The 20,969-nt window shown below is 37.0% G+C and overlaps 1 protein-coding gene across 1 annotated transcript in view; it reads left to right on the forward strand.

The window, feature by feature from the left end:
* Positions 1-20,969, forward strand: part of CHN1 (chimerin 1) — a 194,621-nt gene that overhangs the window by 43,439 nt on the left and 130,213 nt on the right. Inside the window, exons 3-4 of the mRNA XM_043894378.1 lie at positions 1,558-1,596; positions 7,601-7,656. Of these exons, the coding sequence (XP_043750313.1) occupies positions 1,558-1,596; positions 7,601-7,656 (95 nt within the window). The remainder of the gene's footprint in view (positions 1-1,557; positions 1,597-7,600; positions 7,657-20,969) is intronic.

Raw genomic sequence — 20,969 nt, forward strand, 5'->3', positions numbered from 1 at the left:
TTTGTTTTGTTTTTTGCAGCTTTGTGGCTTTTTATTGGTGATTTTATTTTTAAAAATGGCCCCTAGTGTCAAAATTCTGTCTGGTGTTCCAAAGTGCAAAAACGCAGTGATGTGTCTTACGAAGATAATACATGTCAGATAAGCTTCTTTGAAGCATAAGTTACAGTTTATTTGGCTGTGAGTTAAGTGTTTATGAACCAACAATATATACTAAGGTATCTTTAAACAGAAATACACAGAAAGCAAAGTTATATATTGATTGATGAAAATATTGTGACCAGAGGTTCACAGGAACCTAACTTGTTTCCCCAGGAGCAGTGGTTCAGTGTTGGTTAATTCATTGTGTATGGTGATGTTGTAGGATGTAACTTCTGTGAATAATGAGAGTCAATTCTATTTGCTGCATTACTTCATTCATTTATTCATGTCATCTTTTATTCATTCTTTGAGAAAACATACATGAAAACTCCTGGTGCCAAGTAATTTCTACATGATGTAGAATTTCCCTCTTATGTCCTTTTGCCCATCATTGGTAGTCTTACTGTAGCCCTCTGATTCAAGGCATTCATGTGGTGGTTTATGATAACACATCAAATATGAAGTGTAAGATTGCATTTTAAAGGTTGGGATTTGGGGGCTGAATGTTTTCAGCATGTGATAATTTTAATATGAGCTACATATGCAAGATTTACCCTTCAGTAGACTTCCTGTGAATTTCCTTGTTTCCTTGAAGACCACGATTTTTAGGATCAGATTCCTCAATGGGTTTATGTTGGATTCCAGCAAAGCCAGGTGATGTGTCTGGCCACACCTCCTGACACCAAAATGCTGTCTGCTGGTTTGGCTGCATGGCCTTGCAGGCATGACTTTGTGCTGGCAAGATTATTCCTCAGCTGTGCTTTACAGATGAGAATGCCAGGCTGCGCTGTCCCCTCTCCTTTCTCCTTCAGGTGCTTGTCTTTGCATCACTTTCCGCTGCCTCTTCACACTCTCCTAATCCACATTCGAGCAGAGGGAGGTGAATGGGCCTGGGGAGCACATGTTCACCTCATGATCTTTGTAGCTCCCTAAATACACTGACCTCCACTGAAGTGTTCCTCATTTCCTGGTTTTGATTGTCCAGGATGTATGAGGACTAAGGTCCATACTTTGCTGTTCTTTTCTTCTAATGTTAATAAAACCAGTTTCGCTGGCATCCTCCCAAAGTGAAAAATTCCAATGAGTTCAGGGATCTTTCAGTGGAATGATCATAGAGTTAAGCCCAGAGACATTATTGACTACTACCTCAGTGATGATAAAACAGTAAAAGTTAGGCTTGATATTCACAAGTGATAAGCAGTTGAATAAATAAGAATAATTTTCTTCAAACATCTCTGTGAAATTTTATTCCGAGGAAGGGAGGACCAAGACTAAAAATCTTTGAATACCCTTTAGTGCCTTGCACAATGCCTAGGACAAATAATAGACCTTAACAAATATATATTAAATGAATTAATGGTTAAAATAACTCATTTAAAATACAAATATTCAGTAATGTTAATTTGTTTTTTCTTTCAGATACAGATGAATATAGACCTCCTGTTTGGAAATCTTACTGTAAGTGTACAAATAATTTTAAATTGGGTGGGTTATAGTGCTTTATAAGTAACATAAAAATATTAAGATATTTTTAATATTTTAAGATACTTTTAGATTTTAGAATCTAATCTTCAGTAGATAGAAGATTGATTCAATTTTGTGCCCACTATTGAAAAACTAATTTACAACAGGATTTGTGACCAGCACAGGAAAAGAAACTGTGGGGAAACAGAACATTTCCACGAAGCCTGTACATGGTTTGCATGTTAGGAATGCATCTCATCCCCCTGAGTTCACGTGGGATTTCGTATTATGGAACTTGAGACCACTTGTTGACAATGGCTGGTAAAACTAATGCAAGGAGAAACTAACTGAGAATTCAAGGAATCTTTTCTCAGATCCTGATTCTTTATATCAAAAAGGAATAAACAAATGATGATAAGTCAAGAGGCTAAATTGCTGGAAAGAATGGATAAAAAGAGACAAAAGAAAAATTTTTTTTTTTTAAGGAATTGCCTTCCCCAATATGAGAGAGACATTTGAATTCTATATTGTTCTTGAAACTTTGCATTAGAATACAATTTTTTTCTGATGAGTCTATGTTCTTAGTCCTTTATTTTCCCTTCCTTGTTTCCTAGAGAATATTGTTGCATCAAAGAAAATCTATTTCAGATTTTTAAAAAATGGAAATAAGGTTAATACAATAGTTGTTTTTTAAAAAATCCATGAATGCACTGTTGTAGAACCAGTACTGTAAACTTCTGTATGCTGTCTAGAGTCGAATAGCAACCTAAAAAACTTTAAATATAGATTATTAGCATCTTTGTAAATATTGAGTTATTCTGTATTTTGATATTTGTAAGTTGTTGAAATTTGCTGACTGAAAGAGCAGTAATTCAGATTCTTGTGTTCACAGAACAATATATTGTTTAATAGGTTTCCACTTTGGGCTAATTATAGTAAGCAAAAATGAACAGTCTCTAAAAATATTCCATAGATGTATTTTCCCCCACTGCTGCTGCTTTCTTTTTGTTTCTGGGGAGTATAGTTCAAAGAATGTATAAAAATGACTAATGTTCTTTACCTCTCAAAGATTTTGTCATATAATCTCATTGGCGGGAGGCCTATTTAAAATTTTTCTCTGCATTTTCTGGTTTTCAATTTATCTTTATTCCCTTTGCTCTGACTTGTGCCTTGTGCATTTTAATGTAAGAGCATTTGTAAAACCTCAGACTGTTATTTAATCATGGTGGCGATTTTTCCCCCTATAATGTGGTATATGCAATTTCCCCCTGAAATGTGGCTTAATGTGGTATATGCAATTTGTATTTTCTGTATCTTCATATGTCTTAGAGTAGCAACCATTTGTCTTAAAAATGGCATATTCCCTCTTTTATTTTGGTGATAATACTGTTTTAATAGTTTCTTTTAGTGACTTCAAGCCTGAAGAACACTGCCACCCCTCATCATTTTAATAGTAGAACAAGGAGGAAATTATTAGAATAGACTCTATTTTCTGACCATCAAATGCAAAAACTTCCAAATCAAGGAAATTTTATGATTAAACTGTTAAAGCCAAGCTGAAAAGCCCATCCCATATTTTAAATGAGTCATGTGAAATTACTTTATGAAATCATGATGTTGTCTAAGAATTTGTATATGTGCACATTTTAACTAATGAGAAACATGTAAAAATTACATTCTCACGTTGAAGTAATTGGTATGATGATTGTTTAGATTGTTAAATGTGTTTGTCAAAATTCTGATTCTAGAAAAAATTGAGATGTGTGTTGAATTCTTTTGTTTTCTTTTTGTTTGTTTTGCCTTTGCCACTCATAGTCACTTTTACAGTTTTATGTCCAGGTAACAGTAAATAATCCCCAGTAAGGTATTTAATAATAATACTGTAAGAAGTTCACATGTCCTAGAGTCTGTGCATTTTAATAGAAAAAGTTTTTTTTAGAACTAACGAGTCTGTGACACCCTTATTTCATCATGAGTGACTGAAGTTTTAAGTTACTGGGGTAAAAGGCCCTGCCCAGTACCCTCAATAATAGAGCCGTGACATTTTGTTTAATTCCTATGTATTCCTTGTTCAGAGTTGATAAGTAACAAATTCTGTTTGATCATCTTTGGGACTGAAAAACCATAATGCATATGTTACCTTCTCTGCATTGTGACTTACATTTTTATAATTAATTCTCAAAATGGTGTGGTAAAATCTAAATGGATTGAGACTTTAAAAAAATCATGTATGTCTGTCCACATAAGGAGATACAAGCAGAATGAAAGCTATTCAGAATGTTTTGGTTGTTCACGTCTATTCTGTACTACATCTATAAAACTGAAGGGAACAGTTACATTCTCATGCCAAAAGTTGCATCATGTTAAGGATTTTTCTTCTGTCTTTAGCTTGGTGGGGTCTGAGCAGCTTTTCACAATGTGATGCTATAAGAAACTTATTTTCACTGTGATTCTATAAGAAACATTTAACCTGTGTCTCTTTTGTGCATTCTGATTTTGGTTCAGTTGCGCTTGTGAGAACATAATTCTAATACCTTACAAGTTCAAATCAATAATTAAGGAGGAGTTAGCAAGATGTCCAAGTTGAGAACTCTTAAAACAAATGCAGTTTTGTTGCTTTTCAGTATGTCTTACTTGAAATCAACCAGGGTCCGAACAGTTTCAAGAGGAGCTGGAATTCTCTTTTGCTTTTATTTTTGTTGCTAAATCTCTTAATTTTTACATGTTAAAAACAAATTTTAATTTGAAAAACAGATGCTAAAAAAAACACATGTAAGCCAGTTTTGACCTCAAGATGGCAGCTTGTGGACTTTGAACGTAATTCACAATGTATTGTCTCTAGGTACTAAGAATTTCCATAAGAAGTACATAAACATTAACACTTTTGAGGTGATTGAAAAATGTTGAGTACTTTAATCATACATCTTCTCATCTTGAATTTAGCTATTAATTTTTGGTGAATTATTAGATGATTGTGCAATTTAAGTTTCAGCTGAGTTTCAGCTTAAATTACAAAAAAAAAAAACCCTCTAAATTTAGAAGGGCCTGAATTAATTATTCTTTATTAATTACAGTTTATGATTTTTGATGATCCTTTTGATGAACATTCCCTGAATTCATATGTTATATTTAGTTATACAATACCCAATATTCAAAGACCCTCCCTTTATATGTATTTTTATTAAAACTGAGTCATAGAACTAGACTAACCCTTGGTACCAAGCCAGTAGGGGGGTTGCTTGTCTAAAAATTGCTCTTCTCAATCAAACATAACTATACCCTTTGAAACTCTGATGGAAGCAAAGAGTAAAATTCTTATGAGGTTATCACTCTTTCATACTGGCTTATCTTAATATTTGCTTACTGAAAAGGTAGATGCATCACTGATGATAACCAGATGCTACAATATTTTTGTGCTTGTACTCAAAGTCAACACTTCACTTTCTCTAATAACTTGTAATGTCCTCCTTGGGCACTACTCAGTTCTCATAATTGAGTTTCCATAGGTGACCCTACTTTCTAAAACACTGTCTTGACAAAGGAAAACTACTGCTCAAAACAGAAACGTGAACTGCATTTTCACATCTTAGTTACAACTAGGGATAAATGGACCTGAAGAATGGACCTTTTTGCAAATCATGTTTTGGTCCTCTTGGGAGGATGGAGATTTACAGTTATCTCTGGGCTTCACAGGTGTCTCTAGTGGTAAAGAACCTGCCTGCCATTGTGGGAAACCCAGGAGATGCAGGTTCCATCCCTGGGTTGGGAAGATCCCCTGGAGGAGGGCATGGCACCCCACCCCAGTATTCTTGCCTGGAAAATCCCATTGACAGAGGAGCCTGTGGTCCATAGGGCTGCAAAGTTAGACACTATTGAAGCGATGCAACATGCACATGCTGGTGATGCACGTGTGCTCTCGCCAAGTGGGCCACACAAATTTATTGTCACTGCTTTCTCTCTTCCCTTCCCATCTCAGAATTACTCCCTTCAGATCATCTCTTTAATCCATAAAAAACATATTCACGGGAGTATTTTTGAAAAACCAACTTTCACCGTAAAATATGGTTATCTAAACTATTTTAATTTATTTTGTCTCAGGGATTTTTGCAACAAGGAGGATAAGGCAAAGGAATACATTTCTATCAGTAGATGTCAAACATTATTAAGTGAGGAAGTGTTTTGTTTATTTTTTGATTCTTAAACAGAAAAGCTCCATCTTCTTAGCACTTTTAAATCGTAGTATTACCATATTGTTATGTTTTGGTGATGACCTGAAGATGCATTGTGATAATCAAATATTTGTTCTAAAGAATTTTCTGTATTAGTATCAGTCACCTATATATAAAAATAGCTAATCTTTATTGTTTATCATATTCTGGGGACTGTTTTAAGTCTTTCACATATAGTATTTAATCCTTTCAGTAATCTGTAAAGTAGAAACTATTGTTATCCCCATTTTCAAATGACGAAAACCGATGCTCAGTATGCAGTGTTAGTGGCGGAGCACCAGCATTCAGATTCCAGCTGGTCTAGTTCAGGAGTTGAGATTTGCAATTTCAGTACTTTGTTGCCTTACATAGCAGTACAGACAGTGATGTGTGTCTGTGTATGTTCTGAGTATGCTTACTGTACGTGTACACACACAGGCTTCTCTGGTGGCTCTGATGGTGAAGAATCTACATGCGATGCAGGAGACCTGGGTTGGAAAGATCCCCTGGAGAAGGGAAAGGCACTCCAGTATTCTGGCCTGGAGAATCCCATGGACTGTATATAATCCATGGGGTTGCAAAGAGTCAGCAATGACTGAGCGGCTTTCACTTTCATATACACACGTATACATAGTCTAACTGTATATGTTTATATATGTTTCTGCACTATATATGAATATTATCAGAGGCAGAGTCTATATAATAAGTCCACTTGAAATGTGAGCCTTGTATTATTTGACAATCCCAGATACTGTCCCAGATATTACATTGACCAAATGTCTACGTATTTAAATACACTATTAAATTCAGTTATATGTTGATTATATGTGTAGAAATAGAAAACAGATTTTCTCCAAGAGATAAACGTAGACCTACATAAACACACGTTCTCTGATAACCATACATTCTTTTGATTTTTTCTTTGTGTCAAGTCAAGAAGCCTGAAGTGAGGCTTAGAAGGACATGTGTGTGTGTGCTCAATCGTGTCTGACTCATTGTAACCCCATGGACTAGAGCTGGTCAGGTTCCTCTATCCATGGGATTATCCTGGCAAGAACACTGGAGTGGGTTGCCATTTCCTTCTCCTGACCCACGGATTGAACCTGCAGCTCCTGCATTGGCAGGCAGATTCTTTACCGTTGAGCCACCTGGGAAGCCCTTAGAAGGACATGGTATTGATAAAATTTTTCACCAGTCCATTTTCAGATGTCCAAAAAATTATCCTCTGGCAGCTATTTGGTGTTTGAATTCTCTCTTGCTGCATTTACCATAGTTGAGTAAGTGGTGGTAACTTTGACTCAGAAACTTTGTTTCTAGGAGAGATTATCTTTGAAGATAAATGTTCATAAGATAAATGGGGAAAAACAGTGTATGTGTTGCATCTAGCCTATAAATCCTAATTTTAGTTTCAAGTTTTGACACTTAATAATGTGCTGTTAAAATACACAACTATTTGTTTATAACAGAGACATTCTTTATGTAATATATCCATAAAAATTGAGGAAAATAAATGACCAGATTATGGAGAGCAGAGCCAAATATCCAGTATTGAGTTGTTATAACACTTCTGTGGCTTATAATTTTTTTATTTGTGTTTGCTTCTGGGCTTTCACTAAATATACTTTGGCTTACATTCTTTACTTTTTTCATAACAAAATTTAATTTAATAGCAAATAGGACTGTACCACAGTTTTCTTATGAAAGTTAAAAAGCAGGCAGGTTTTGATTCCTAATGTATTCAGATGTTCTGCATAAGGGAAACTGACATCTTTTATTTTCTAACTTCCCAGTATATCAACTGCAACAAGAAGCCCCTCATCCTCGGAGAATTACCTGTACTAATGAGGTGGGTGTAATGAAACCATTACGAAATGTCTCTCAATCATTTGTTTCCCAGACTTTGACCTTCTTCAGTGGTGTGGTTGTTTGTGGGATTAACCGTTGATGCTACTTAACATCATAAAATTGTAACTTGAATGCATTTTTCTTAACATTCTTCTCACTTTTTAATAGACTGTTTGGAATACAGGGTAGACTAAGACAGTATAATTTTAAGTGGTGTTAGTATTCTTTTCAGTGAATTTATACATTCTTCCATTTCTTATTGTTTTATTCTTCTTAAAGTTTGAAGGCATCATTGTAACATTATTGAAGTAATTTTTCCATCGATTAAAGATTTAAATCATGATTTTACAAAGCAGAGGTCAAAAGCAAAAGTCATGGACTGTTCACCAAAAGATATATATATATATGACAAGATAATATATGAGAAGATCTTCAACTTCATTAATAAGAAAATGCAAATTAAAATATACAGTGAAAATTTTCACTTTTCAGATTGGCAAAAGTTCAGCAGCTTAAATATACTCTTAGTTGGTAAACCTGTGAGGAAATAGGCACTCATATATTGCTTATGGGAATGTGAAATGCTACAACTTTATATGATAGTTTTGTAATATCTAACATCTACATTTATCATTTGACCTAGCAGTCCAAATTCTACTCTGATTTACTCTGATGAGTTGCCTGTACAAATATGAAATAGCGTATGCTCAAAAGTTTTTCACTGTAGGATTATTTGTAATGGCAGAATGTTGGGAAAAAAAATCTAAATGTTCCTAGGCAACTGATTGAATAAATTACAATACTAAAAAGAATAAGAAAGAATTCTATGAGCAGATATGGATTATTTCCTTATACAGAATTTATATGTAGTAATTTTGGTCCCTATTTAGTAATAAAGAAGGGAAAATAACAGAGAAATAAATCTTACTTTTGCAAAAGAGAAACACAGGAAGGTTAACCCAGATACTAGTGAAATAGTTTCTATAAAGCGTGGGTGAGGAGCAGTGTAGATGGGATAAGGGTGGAAGTGAGACTTCTCTGAGGGTGTGTTACTTCTGAACTGTGCGAGTGTCTCACATATTTAAATAACCAAATTAAATAAAAAGGATTTAAAAAAAACTCTAAAATTGAATACAAAGAGAAACAAGTGAACATAACAAATTCATAACGTTATCACCCCTTTGCTGACAAAGGTCTATATAGTCAAAGCTATGGTTTTTCCAGTAGTCATGTATGGATGTGAGAGTTGGACTATAAGGAAGGCTGACTGCCAAAGAATTGATGCCTTCCAACAGTGGTGTTGAAGAAGACTCTTGAGAGTCCCTTGGAATGCAAGAAGATCAAACCAGTCAATCCTAAAGGAAATCAGTCCTGAATATTCATTAGTAGGACTGATACTGAAACTGAAGCTCCAGTACTTTGGCCAGCTGATGTGAAGAGTCAGCTCATTGGAAAAGACCCTGATGCTGGAACAGATTGAAGGCAGGAGGAGAGTAGGATGACAGAGGATGAGATGGTTGGATGGCATCACTGATGGAATGGATATGAGTTTGAGCAAGTTCCAGGAGATAGTGAAGGACAGGGAAGCCTGGCATGCTACAGTCCATGGGGTTGCAGAGTCAGACACTACTGAACAACAAAAAATCACCCCAAATTAAGTAGCTTTTAAACATATTGTTTTGGCTGTACAGATGTAGAAGGAAATATTCTAAGATCTGAAACCTGTGAAAAGATGTTTTAACTATAGTTAGTTGGTTTGTTGTTGTTAGTGGTACTTGTTCAGAAATTCTGCAGTTATCTTGTTGTAAAGTAGGATAGAGCAAAGGAGTAATTATATTGGATTTTGGGGAACCAAAGTTTTAGGAGATACAAATATGGAATAGGAGGCAAAAATGACAAATACACTGTGGAATTGAATTTGAATTGGAGGTATCAATATGACCTTGTAGATTTTTTAAAATGTATTTTCCATCTCAGTTCATGGAAAGGTCTTAGAAGAAATGTCCCAGTAGGAAAGAATAAAACCAGTGCTTAGATTTTAGTTTCCAAGTACTATTTCCTACTAAAAGGAGTCAGTGTTCCTTAGAGAAATTTCCTGATTCTAGAATATAGGGGGTGGGAGGTCTGGGAACATCTTATGTTAGAAAGCAAGTAGATGAGGATGTGTCAAAAACACATAGGATCCCACTTGAAGAGATCCTACAAGCAAAATTTGGGACAGTTTGACACCAGAAAGAATGATAGTAATCACAACACATTGAATGAAAAGAGAATTTGTAAGTCTGTAATGTTACTTAAAAAAAAGAAAAACCTTCCCCAATACAAAGAGGAAAACAAAGGGGAGAAGATTGTTCTTTCCAGTAGACTAGTAGCTAAAAATGTAGAAAGAATGGTAATGATTTTCACTAGTAATTGAATCAAGCAGTGATTTATCATTAGACATTAAAACATTGAATAAAAAGTTATATGTGAATAGAATAATCACATTGTCTTGACTGTATTTCCAGTCCAGTTCACTCTCCCCAAATTCCAGACTATATACCCAGTATCTGCTCTACCTCCTCCTCCAGTTATCTAGTGGGCATCCCAAATATAACACATCCAGAGGAGAACTGACCTTTATCCTCCTTTCCAAACCTGCTTTACCAGAGCCTTCCACATCTCAGTTACGGGCATTTCCTTACTTACAGTTGAACCAATCCAAACCATGCATCATCCTTGATTGCTCTTTAATTGTGGGGAGATGAGAGAGAAAAAAATAATCCATCAGGAAGTCCTATTGGGTCTGTCTTCAGAGTAAGTCCAGAACACGTCTAGAATTCTATCACTTCTTACTATCGCCATAGCTACCATTTAGGTATGTACTTTGGAAACTGCTAGATTCCCACCCAAATCCATTCTTTCTTTGGAAATAAGGTTACTCTAAATTTCACCAGCTTTTTTTTTTTTTCCAATAGTCACGTCCATGTGACAATTTTCTCTTGTGGAATAGAAGTGAAGCTTAATGTCGAGTCCATTAAAACTTTCCACCTAAGTCCTTCTGAATTATTTTTATCTTCTGCTTGGATTCAGATAAAAATTAGGAACTCTTGACAAGGAGATGGTGGAGCTACAAGATGGAAGATATCTGGGTGTAGGACAGTTGTGTTCTTGACCTGAATACTTACCTAGAAATTATATACAGGCACACTTAGTTTTTGCTTCCCTGATAGCTCAGTTGGTAAAGAATCCACCTGCAATGCAGGACACCCCAGTTCGATCCCTGGGTCGGGAAGATCCGCTGGAGAAGGGATAGGCTGCCCACCCCAATATTCTCAGGCTTCCCTTGTGGCTCAGCTGGTAATCCGCCTACAATGCGGGAGACCTGGGTTCAATCCCTGAGTTGGGATGATCCCCTGGAGAAGGGAATGGCTACCCACTCCAGTATTCTGGCCTGGAGAATTCCATGGACTGTATAGTCCATGGGATCACAAAGAGTCGGACACAGCTGAGCGACTTTCACTTTCATACTTAGTTTTGTTGTGCTTTGCAGGTACAACATTAACAAACTGAAGGTTTGTGGTAACCCTGCGTTTCACACAAGTCTGGCAGAGCCATTTTTCCATCAGCATTTGCCCACTTTGTGTCTCTGTGTCACATTTTGAGAATTCCCACAATATTTCAAACTTTGCATTGTTGACATTTTGTTCTGGTGATCTGTGATCAGTGTTAACTATTGTAATTGTTTTGGGGCACCATTAACCACCTCCACATACGATGGCGGACTTAATAAATGTGGGTTTTCTGACTGCTCCACTGACTGGCCATTCCCCCCATCTCTCTCCTTCTCCTTAAGCCTCCCTATTCCCTGAGACACAACAATATTGAAATTAGGCCAATTGATAATCCTTGCAATAGCTTCTTAAGTGTTTATGTGAAAGAAAGAATTGCACGTCTCTCACTTTGAATCAGAAGCAATGCATGATTAAGCTTAGTAGGGAAGGCTGGTTGAAAGCTGAGATAGACCAAAAAGCTAGGCCTCTTTAGCCAGGTTGTGAATGCAAAGGAAAAGTTCCTGAAAAGTGCCACTCCAGTGAACACACAAATGATAAGAAAGTGAAATAGTTAATAGCTGATGTGGAGAGAGTTTCCATGGTTTGGATATAAGATCAAACCAACCACCACATTCCCTTAAGCCAAAGCCTGATCCAGAGCAAGGTCCTAACTCTCTTCATTTCTGTGAAGACAGAGAGGTGAGGAAGCCGCAGAAGAAAAGTCTGAAGCTAGCAGAGATTGGATCCTGAGGTTTAAGGAAAGAAGCCATCTTGTAACATCAAAGTGCAAGATGAAGCAGCAAGTGCTGACATACAAGCGACAGCAAGTATCCAGAAGATCTTGCTAAGATAATTAACAAAGGTCGTTATACAAAACAACAGACTTTCAGTGTGAATAAAATTGAATTCATATCTTTACATGGGAAGAATAGTCATCTAGGTCTTTCATGGCTCTAGAGGAAAAGTCAATGCTTGGCTTCAGAGGACAGGGTTAGGGGTCTTGTTGTTAGGGTCTCTAGTGCAGATGGTCACTTTTGAGTTGAAGCCAGAGCTCATTTACCGTTCTGAAAATCCTAGGGCCCTTAAGAGTTATGCTAAGTCTACTCTGCATGTGCTCTGTAAATGGAACAAAAAAACCTGGATGACAGCTCATCTGTTTACAACATAGTTTACTATTTTAAGCCCACTGTTGAGACCTACTGCTCAGAAAAAGCTATTCCTTTCAAAATATTGCTGTTCATTGGCAATGCACCTGATCACCCCAGGGCTCTGATGGAGATATATGAGATTAATGTTTTTTCTCATGCCTGCAGGGCTTCCCTGGTAGCTCAGGTGGTAAAGAGTCTGCCTGCAAGGTAGGAGATATGAGTTTGATCCCTGGGTTGGGAAGACCCCCTGGAGAAGGAAATGGCAACCCACTCCAATGTTCTTGCCTGGAGAATCCCATGGACAGAGGAGCTTGGCACTGGGCTACAGTCCATGGGTTCGCAAAGAGTGGGACACAACTGAGCAACTAATACTTCCACTTTCAACGCAGCATCATCCTGCAGTGTGGATCAGGAGTAATTTTGACTTCTAGGTCTTTATTATTTAAGAAATGTGTTTTATTTCTGTAGATGGATCTGAGCAAAGCCAGTGAAAACTTTCTGGAATGGAATCACCTTTTTTTAGATGCCATGAAGAAAATTCATGATTCACAGGAAGAGGTCAAAATACCAACATTAACAGGAGTTTGAAAGAAGTTGATTTCAATCCTCATGGATGCCTTTGAGGGGTTCTTGACTTCAGTGGAGGGAGTCACTGCAGATGTGGTAGAAATATCAAGAGAACTAGGATTAGAAGTGAAGCCTGAAGATGTGACTGAATTGCTGCAATCTCGTGTAAAACTTCAATAGATGAGGAGTTACTTATGGATGAGCAAAGAAAGGGATTTCTTGAGGTGGAGTCAGGTGCTGGGGAATGTGCTGTGAAGATTGTCGAAATGACAAGAAAGGTTTTAGAATATTTCATAAACTTGGTTGATAAAGCAGAATTTGAGAGGATTGGCTCCGACTTTGAAAAGTTTTACTCTGGGTAAATTGCTACCAAATAGCATTGCATGCTGCCGAGAAATTGTTAATGAAAAGAAGAGTCCATGAGTGAGGCAGACATCACTGTTGTCATATTTAAGAAATGGCCAAATGGCCACAGCTTCCCAACCTTCAGCAGCCACCACTCTTATCAGTCAGCAGCCATCAACATTGGGTAAGACCTTGCACCAGATTATGACTCACTGAAGGCTCAGGTGATGGTTAACATTTTTTAGCAATAGAATATTTTAAAATGAAGATATATTATTTTTTAGTTGTAATGCTATTACATAGTAGCATGTAAATGTTAACTTACATGCACTGGGAAACCAAATAATTTGTGAGACTCACTTCATTGCAATATTTGCATTATTGTGGTGTTCTGGAACCGAACCCACAATCTCTCTGAGGTCTGCCTATGTTAGCAAGAAATAGACTTCTATATATTGAAGTCAATTTGTCATACTAAATTATTCTACCCTGTTATTGTGTAACAGAAATGGTTCTTAATTGATATTTCCCCTCCTGGTCTGAATTCTCATCATAGGATGTTCTTTTTGAAACTTCAGTCAGATCATGTCACTCTTCTTCTCTGAACTGTACATTGGTTTCCTGTTCCAGAGTAAAAGCCAGGTCTTACCATGACTTATACGGCCCTGTATCATCACCACATCTGCTTTGTTTTGCTGGGCTCATCTGCTGTTTCTCTGTCCCTCATTTTCTCTCCTGTCCTGCTTTGGCCACACCAGCCTTCATGGTATTCCTCAAATGCTCCAGGTATGCTTCTCTTAGGCTCCTACTAGAAGGTTTCTCTGGTGTCCACATGGCTGATTTTTTCATATCCTTCAATTCTCCTCATCTCAGTGAGGCCCATCCTGACCACTGTATTTAAAATTATACTTTATCACCCCCAGCATTTCCAGTCCTCACCTATCTTTGTTTCCATAACTCTTCTCATTCTGTAACATATTGTATAATTTCATTACCTATTATGTTTATTGCTCTCTTTCTTGAATATAAGCTCCATGAGAGTAGACAGATTACTCTATTTTGTTCATTAGTATTTCTCAGGTGCCTTGACATTGCTTGACACATAAGTATAGGTGCTTAATAAAGACTTGTTAAATAAATGAATGGGAGGTACAGAGCAGCAGAAATTTAACATTTATTCTGTTTCAGAGGACATGCTTTGCTAGGTGAGAGTATGAGTTTGGTACAGGAGTAGGAGGAAAGCAGTTGAATTGAAATCATACTCTTCAGTTCTGATTACCTCTGTGCTGACACAGCCTATAGCTTAACTGTTGACTCTATAAAAATTAAGATTCTCATGCTCATATGTCTCTTGGGTGTTGTGATGATCCCTTATTTAACACTTATGTGCTGGATCTGGAAAGCATTTTTTGAATGTTCAGTAGTAGTATTGAGTTATTAAACGAACTATTAAATCAACCTATCCATTCAAAAACCTGCTTTCACCTTATTTTAATGTCATCTTTATGCTTTGATGTAAAAAAATTAATGATGCCTTGATGTAGAAGTATATTTAAAAAGGGATCACATCTACAATTCCAGAAAAATGCCTTTACTGTTGAACTGGTAACATAAACAGATTGATAGTTTCCACCTCTTTGGCCTTACTACTAGGAGTTACTTCTAGTAACTAATCTAAGGTGGGAACATAGTGGGAAAAGAAGTTTATTTTTTTAAATTTACCTATTCACCTTCCTAATATAGTCTACTAATAAAAAATAACTAATATCAAGAAGCTGAATACCTGGCTTTCAGCAAGTCCCTGTATAGTAATTGCAGAGCTTTAAAAAATATAAATATTCTTTATTGAATTTGTAAAATCCAGCAGCACATAGAGAGCTATCCTGCTTGACATGCTGAAGGTTAGTGTTTTCTTAGATAAAGTATAAAATGCAATGGAAAGCATCCTGTGTTCTTAATACTTCAAATTTTGATCTAAATATTGCGATTGAGTACCACCCACCCTGACCTGTGCTAACTGAACATGGATCAACCAGAATCAGATAACTGAAATTACTGTTGTTGATAAAATCATTAATGTCCTGAAATTGCTATTATAAATATCATCATTAATGTACAAACTAGGTTGTTTATCCAAGGCAAGATGAGCTAACAGACCCCTGAGCCATGGACCACCAATCAGAGAATCATAAACCTGAGACATCTTGACTCCTGAAACTGTGATTAAGAAACATCAGAAGACCATAATTAATCCTAACCACTTTCCCCTATTTAAAAAACACGCTAACTCAAAGACCAAGTGGGAATCTGAGGCTTGTCTCCTATTCTCTTGCTAGGAGCCCTGACATACACCCTAACTTTACTGTAAACACCGACTGTCAGGGTTTAGCTTTCTACTCTGTAGGCATACAGGCCCTTGCTCAGTTACAGTACCATCAAAAGTGTTATGGAATTGAGGAGGAAGGTAGGAACCCAGAAGTTTATTTTACCATTCAGTTCAGTTCAGTTCAGTTGCTCAGTCGTGTGTGACTCTTCGCGACCCCATGAACCTCAGTGCGCCAGGCCTCCCTGTCCATCCCCAACTCCCGGATTCCACCCACACCCATGTCCATTGAGTCGGACCATCTCATCCTCTGTCGTCCCCTTCTCCCGCCCTCAATCTTTCCCAGCATCAGGGTCTTTTCAAATGAGTCAGCTCTTCGCATCAGGTGGCCAAAGTATTGGAGTTTGAGCTTCAACATCAGTCCTTCCAATGAACACCCAGGACTGATGGCCTTTAGGATGGACTGGTTGGATCTCCTTGCAGTCCAACGGACTCTCAAGACTTCTCCAACACCATAGTTCAAAAGCATCAATTCTTCAGTGCTCAGCTTTCTTTATAGTCCAACTCTCACATCCATACATGACTACTGGAAAAACCATAGTCTTGATTAGATGTACCTTTGTGGAGAAAGTTAGGCCTCTGCTCTGCTTTTTAATATGCTGTCTAGGTTGGTCATAACTTTGCTTCCAAGGAGCAAGCGTCTTTTAATTTTATGGCTGCAATCACCATCTGCAGTGATTTTAGAGCCCCCAAAAATAAAGTCATCCACTGTTTCCCCATCTATTTGTCATGAAGTGATGGGACCAGATGCCGTGATCTTAGTTTTCTGAATGTTGAGCTTTAAGCCAGCTTTTTCATTCTCCTCTTTCACTTTCATCAAGAGGCTCTTTAGTTCTTCTTCACTTTCTGCCACAAGGTGGTGTCATCTGCATATCTGAGATTATTGATATTTCTCCCAGCAATCTTGATTCCAGCTTGTGCTTCCTCTAGCCCAGCATTTCTCATGATGTACTCTGCCTAGAAGTTAAAGAAGCAGGGTGACAATATACCACCTTGACGTACACTCCTTTTCCTATTTGGATTTTACCGTTAATGGAGGATAAAAAGTTAGACAGCCTTTTTAAGTTCCACAACACTTCTTGATCTTGTTTTTTTGCCACCTTTTCCCTACATGTCATTTGTTGATATGTAGTTCTTTGACAGGTACCCACTCCTTCACTGGGCTGGCACTGCTTTTTCTTGTGGTTTTTATTTTTTGGGTTTGTTGAAGTCTGTTATCCACATTATTGGCTTCCCTGCATAGTAGTAAAGAGTTCACCTGCCAGTGCAGGAGACATGGGTTTGATCCCTGGGTCAAAAAGATCCCCTGGAGAAGCAAGTGGCAACCCACTCTAGTATTCTTGCCTGGGAAATCCCTTGGACAGAGGAGCCTGGTGAGCTACAGTCCGAGGCATGGCAAAAGAGTTGGACACAGCTTACCGATGAAACAACGATAATATTGTCCATGTTGATTTTTTTGTGTGGTGTAAAATGCATGAGAAGAAACAGTCATTTTGAAAATGTAGTGGAAAACGTGTTCTCCACTGGAAAGCTGTTGTCTGCATGCTGCACATCCTTACAGAGTATCTGATTTTGGTCTTTCGTTGTCTTTGAGCTGTTTTAAATTAGCTCCTCCTCCTCTTCCTAGTCTTTTCCTCTTTCTCCTCCTCCTCCTCCCTTTCCTCTTCGTCCCCTTTAATCCTCTCCTCATTCTCTGTCCTCCTCCTCTCCACTTTAACATAGGAAATAAAAATAGATCCAAAGCTCTATTTGAATATTTACTGACTTATAAGTCTTTAATTCAAAATCTACCATTGTAGGAAGCAAACCCCAAATGCAGTTTTTTTCCTCCCTCTTCCCTCTTTCATGCCTCCAGATAACTGAGCCATTTTGAAAAACAGTACAAAATAAAATTTTGACAGTTGAAAGCATTTTTATTTTTGTATATAGGCTTTATATATATCCTCTAGGTTGCTGCCTGAAAAATTAATAATATTTGGCCAAGGTCATATTCCTTAACGTTTCATGTATTTATACCCTTTCAGGAAGCATCCTATAGAATTCCAGACTAAGTTTAAAGTGACTGCCTCTATGTACTGTTGTTCAAATATAAACAAAAGGGAAGTATTGATATCTGACATGATGTCTGACTAGGTCAGTACCACTGTTAGGAAGGAACAGCATTGAACATTTTGGAAGTGTTTTGTTTTAGTTCATTATTCTAGTGGTTTTGTCTTCAGAATTATATATTCTTTACAATTGAATTTAAATTAGAAAAAACATTTTTTTAGAACTACTATTTTGAACTATGGCCATGAATAGGGTTTCATTAAAGAAGTAATCCAAAACATGAGTCTATAATATTGTGGGAGAGGAGGGGAGAGGATTAACAATTATTTTATATATATATATATTTTTTAATTTCTGCTGTTTGCAATTATTCTTTGGAGAGCAAAATACTTATATATGAAACAAGTTCTTTTTTTTTTTTAACAAGTTCTTTTTGTTTTTGTGGAAAATATAAGAATTAAGACCTTTATTTGGAAGAGTATGGTTTGATGAATTTGATTAAAATGTTTTATGTATGAAAAGAGTAGGTCATTACTTACAAAGTTCTACAATAAATGTTAATTTGATGGATTCCATTAACATTTAAAATATTGTAGAATGGCATCTGTTTAGCTACCAAATTCTTATATTATGCACTTTATGTTATATTCAATAATGGTAGATTAACTTAAAGTTTTCTTTCTATATTTATGCAGACCAAGCTACAGAATCTTTTATGAGCACCTTTTATTTTTAGTTTGGAATTTTTTGTTCTCCTCATTTCTCATTTTATCTACCCATTATATGCTATCATAAAAAAGTTACCTACTAAATATAGAAAATTAGAGAAAGCAAAGCATATAATTCAGCACAAGTGATAATTTAAAGTCACGTCTTAACCACATTGACTTCAACCAGTTTTTGTCTGAAAAAAGGTCCTTGACTATTATTATGAACTTCAGAAACTTAGAAATAAGCATACAAATGTTTATATACACACAAACATTTTTATTATTGCATGTAACATTTAAATTCCCAGTTTGATCTATTTGCAAATAAACTAGTTTTAGGATTATTTATAATCATTTGTATGATTTCATTTGAATCCATTTCAAATTGATTATAAGGTGGTTATATTACTGACTAATCCTTTAATTTGATTATCAGGGTAATGCTATAGTGTCTGTGAGTTTGAAAAGACTATCCCAAGTCACTACTTAAATAATGATACCTTAGACATCCCCTGAACATGTAAGGGAGGAAAAATCTCTGTCCTCTTAAATTCAGTGTCTGGGCCTACAAATTAAACTTAACAAAAGAGAGATTAACAGAAAAGATTTATTTCATATGTACTTTGGTGAGGAGGGGCTCAAAGCAGGTAAATGAAAACCCCAAGAGGCGTTACACCCAGGGGCTTATACGCCATTTTAACAAGGAATATTCAAATGTGCAAAAAAGACAAAGAAAACAGAAGTCTGGGCTTCCGAGACAGGTGGGAAGTTGTGGGAAGGTGATTAGGAACTGTACGGTAAGTAAGGGCTACTTAGTAAGGGTTAATTATGCAGATTCAAGTCATCTTGGGTGATCATTGTTGTCTCTGAAGTTAGGTTCTTCTGCTCCTGTTTTGGGAGAAGGGGATGCCTTTACAAAGGGAAGTTAAATCTACGCCCTAGTTTTAGACAGAAATGGAGAGGGCAGATGTCTCTTCCTGTGTTTGCTCTTTCTTAATTGCCTTCAGCTCAAAATAATCCTTACGTTAAAGTGGCATGATCTGATCCCCTTCACTACCTAAGTAAGAGAAAAAAAGAATTAGTTTGTGTTTAAGTTTTATTTGACAGTTCCATTATAAAAATGCAGAGAAGATGTAAATTGGTGTGTGAATATTGTTTTGAACTTACTGTTTCTTCTATCAGTACTGTGTTAATCAACAATGCTTACCTAATTTCTTTTAATTCAAGACCTTTGGGTAAGGAAAATACAGCAATATAAAGCCAAAATTAATTGTCTTATGAAGATGGTTGCTTAGGCAATCAGTGGAGGCATATTGTAGACCAATGCAGGACTATCAAATAAGTAATCACTATTTATCTTGGGTTGTAACCCTGTTACTGAACCAAACTTGCCTCCACACTTGCCACATAGCTAAGTCAATTTACTGACACTGGGTTTGGTGAAGGAAAGTACACCACCTATTGCCGGGCTAAGCAGAGAGTGGGCAGCTCCTGATGAAAAGAACTGAACTCTTCAATGGCTTTCATGGAAGGTTTTTTTAAGGCAACATTGGGCTGAGGGCTGCAGGGGAAATGACTTTGTTCTCACTGGTTGATGGTGAGGTCATGGGGTGGTGTTTCAGAATCCTATCACTAACTCTCTGGTTCCAGCCAGTCTAGAATCTACATGCTTGTGGTCAGCACAGAGTCACCGTCCTCTGCCTGATCCGGGTCTTATTCCTGCAGAGTAACTTAAACATACATGTCAGGTGGTTGTGTGTCTCCCTTGAGGGGGATCTTGGGTGCGTTCATTGCTGAGCTGTTGTTTCTCGACTGCTTTTCTTTTGTTTGTACTACTTGAGACGCTGCATGATTCTTCCCTAATTAGTAACTACTTGAGCTTCCTCTTTGGAACTCAGGAAAGGGCTCAGAGACTAAAACGTTTTTTTACATACAAGAAATAGGGGACAAGGAGAGGCTGTTGTACCTGGGAGGGCCCTGCAGTAAATATGGCAAGTTTGCTGAAAACAGAGTCCTGCTCCGTTTCGATGCCACTGACTGCCGCACCACCTGGGGCCAGCAGTTCCTCGGTCTTCACTGCTACTTGTGCTTGGCCCAGATTTTCATTAATGAGTAGAGTGTATTCAAGACCTTTCCTCTGTTTTTACCTCAGTCACATATGCCTGATAAGGTAATTTATCTTTAGCCACCTACAGAGATATCACAATTTGAGGGAAAGGCCATGCTGTCCTCAGAATCTTGGGGGACCATTCTAATGTGTCTGAGACTCCACTGTTAGTTTGTACAAAAGTTATTCTTGATTTCTATTTTTTTATGGTGATATTCTTTGTTAAAAGATTATTTTACAGGCAGTCCTAAAGTCCCATTTTGCCTTTCCCAAGGTCCTCCCAGTTTAATTATCTCTCAGCTTTCTCGAGGTATCATTTGGTATATATTTTTCCAGATCTCTATGCTGTAGATATATATTATTGCATGCACAGGTGATTTTCCTAAATGGTATCATACTGTATTACTCTTAGAGCTTATGTTTGTATTCAGTAGTTTGTCTTGATGACCTCTTCGTGTTAGTTCCTTTAGAG

Source organism: Cervus elaphus, chromosome 33, assembly GCF_910594005.1.
Source record: "Cervus elaphus chromosome 33, mCerEla1.1, whole genome shotgun sequence".
In the NCBI taxonomy this organism is placed as follows: Eukaryota; Metazoa; Chordata; class Mammalia; order Artiodactyla; family Cervidae; genus Cervus; species Cervus elaphus.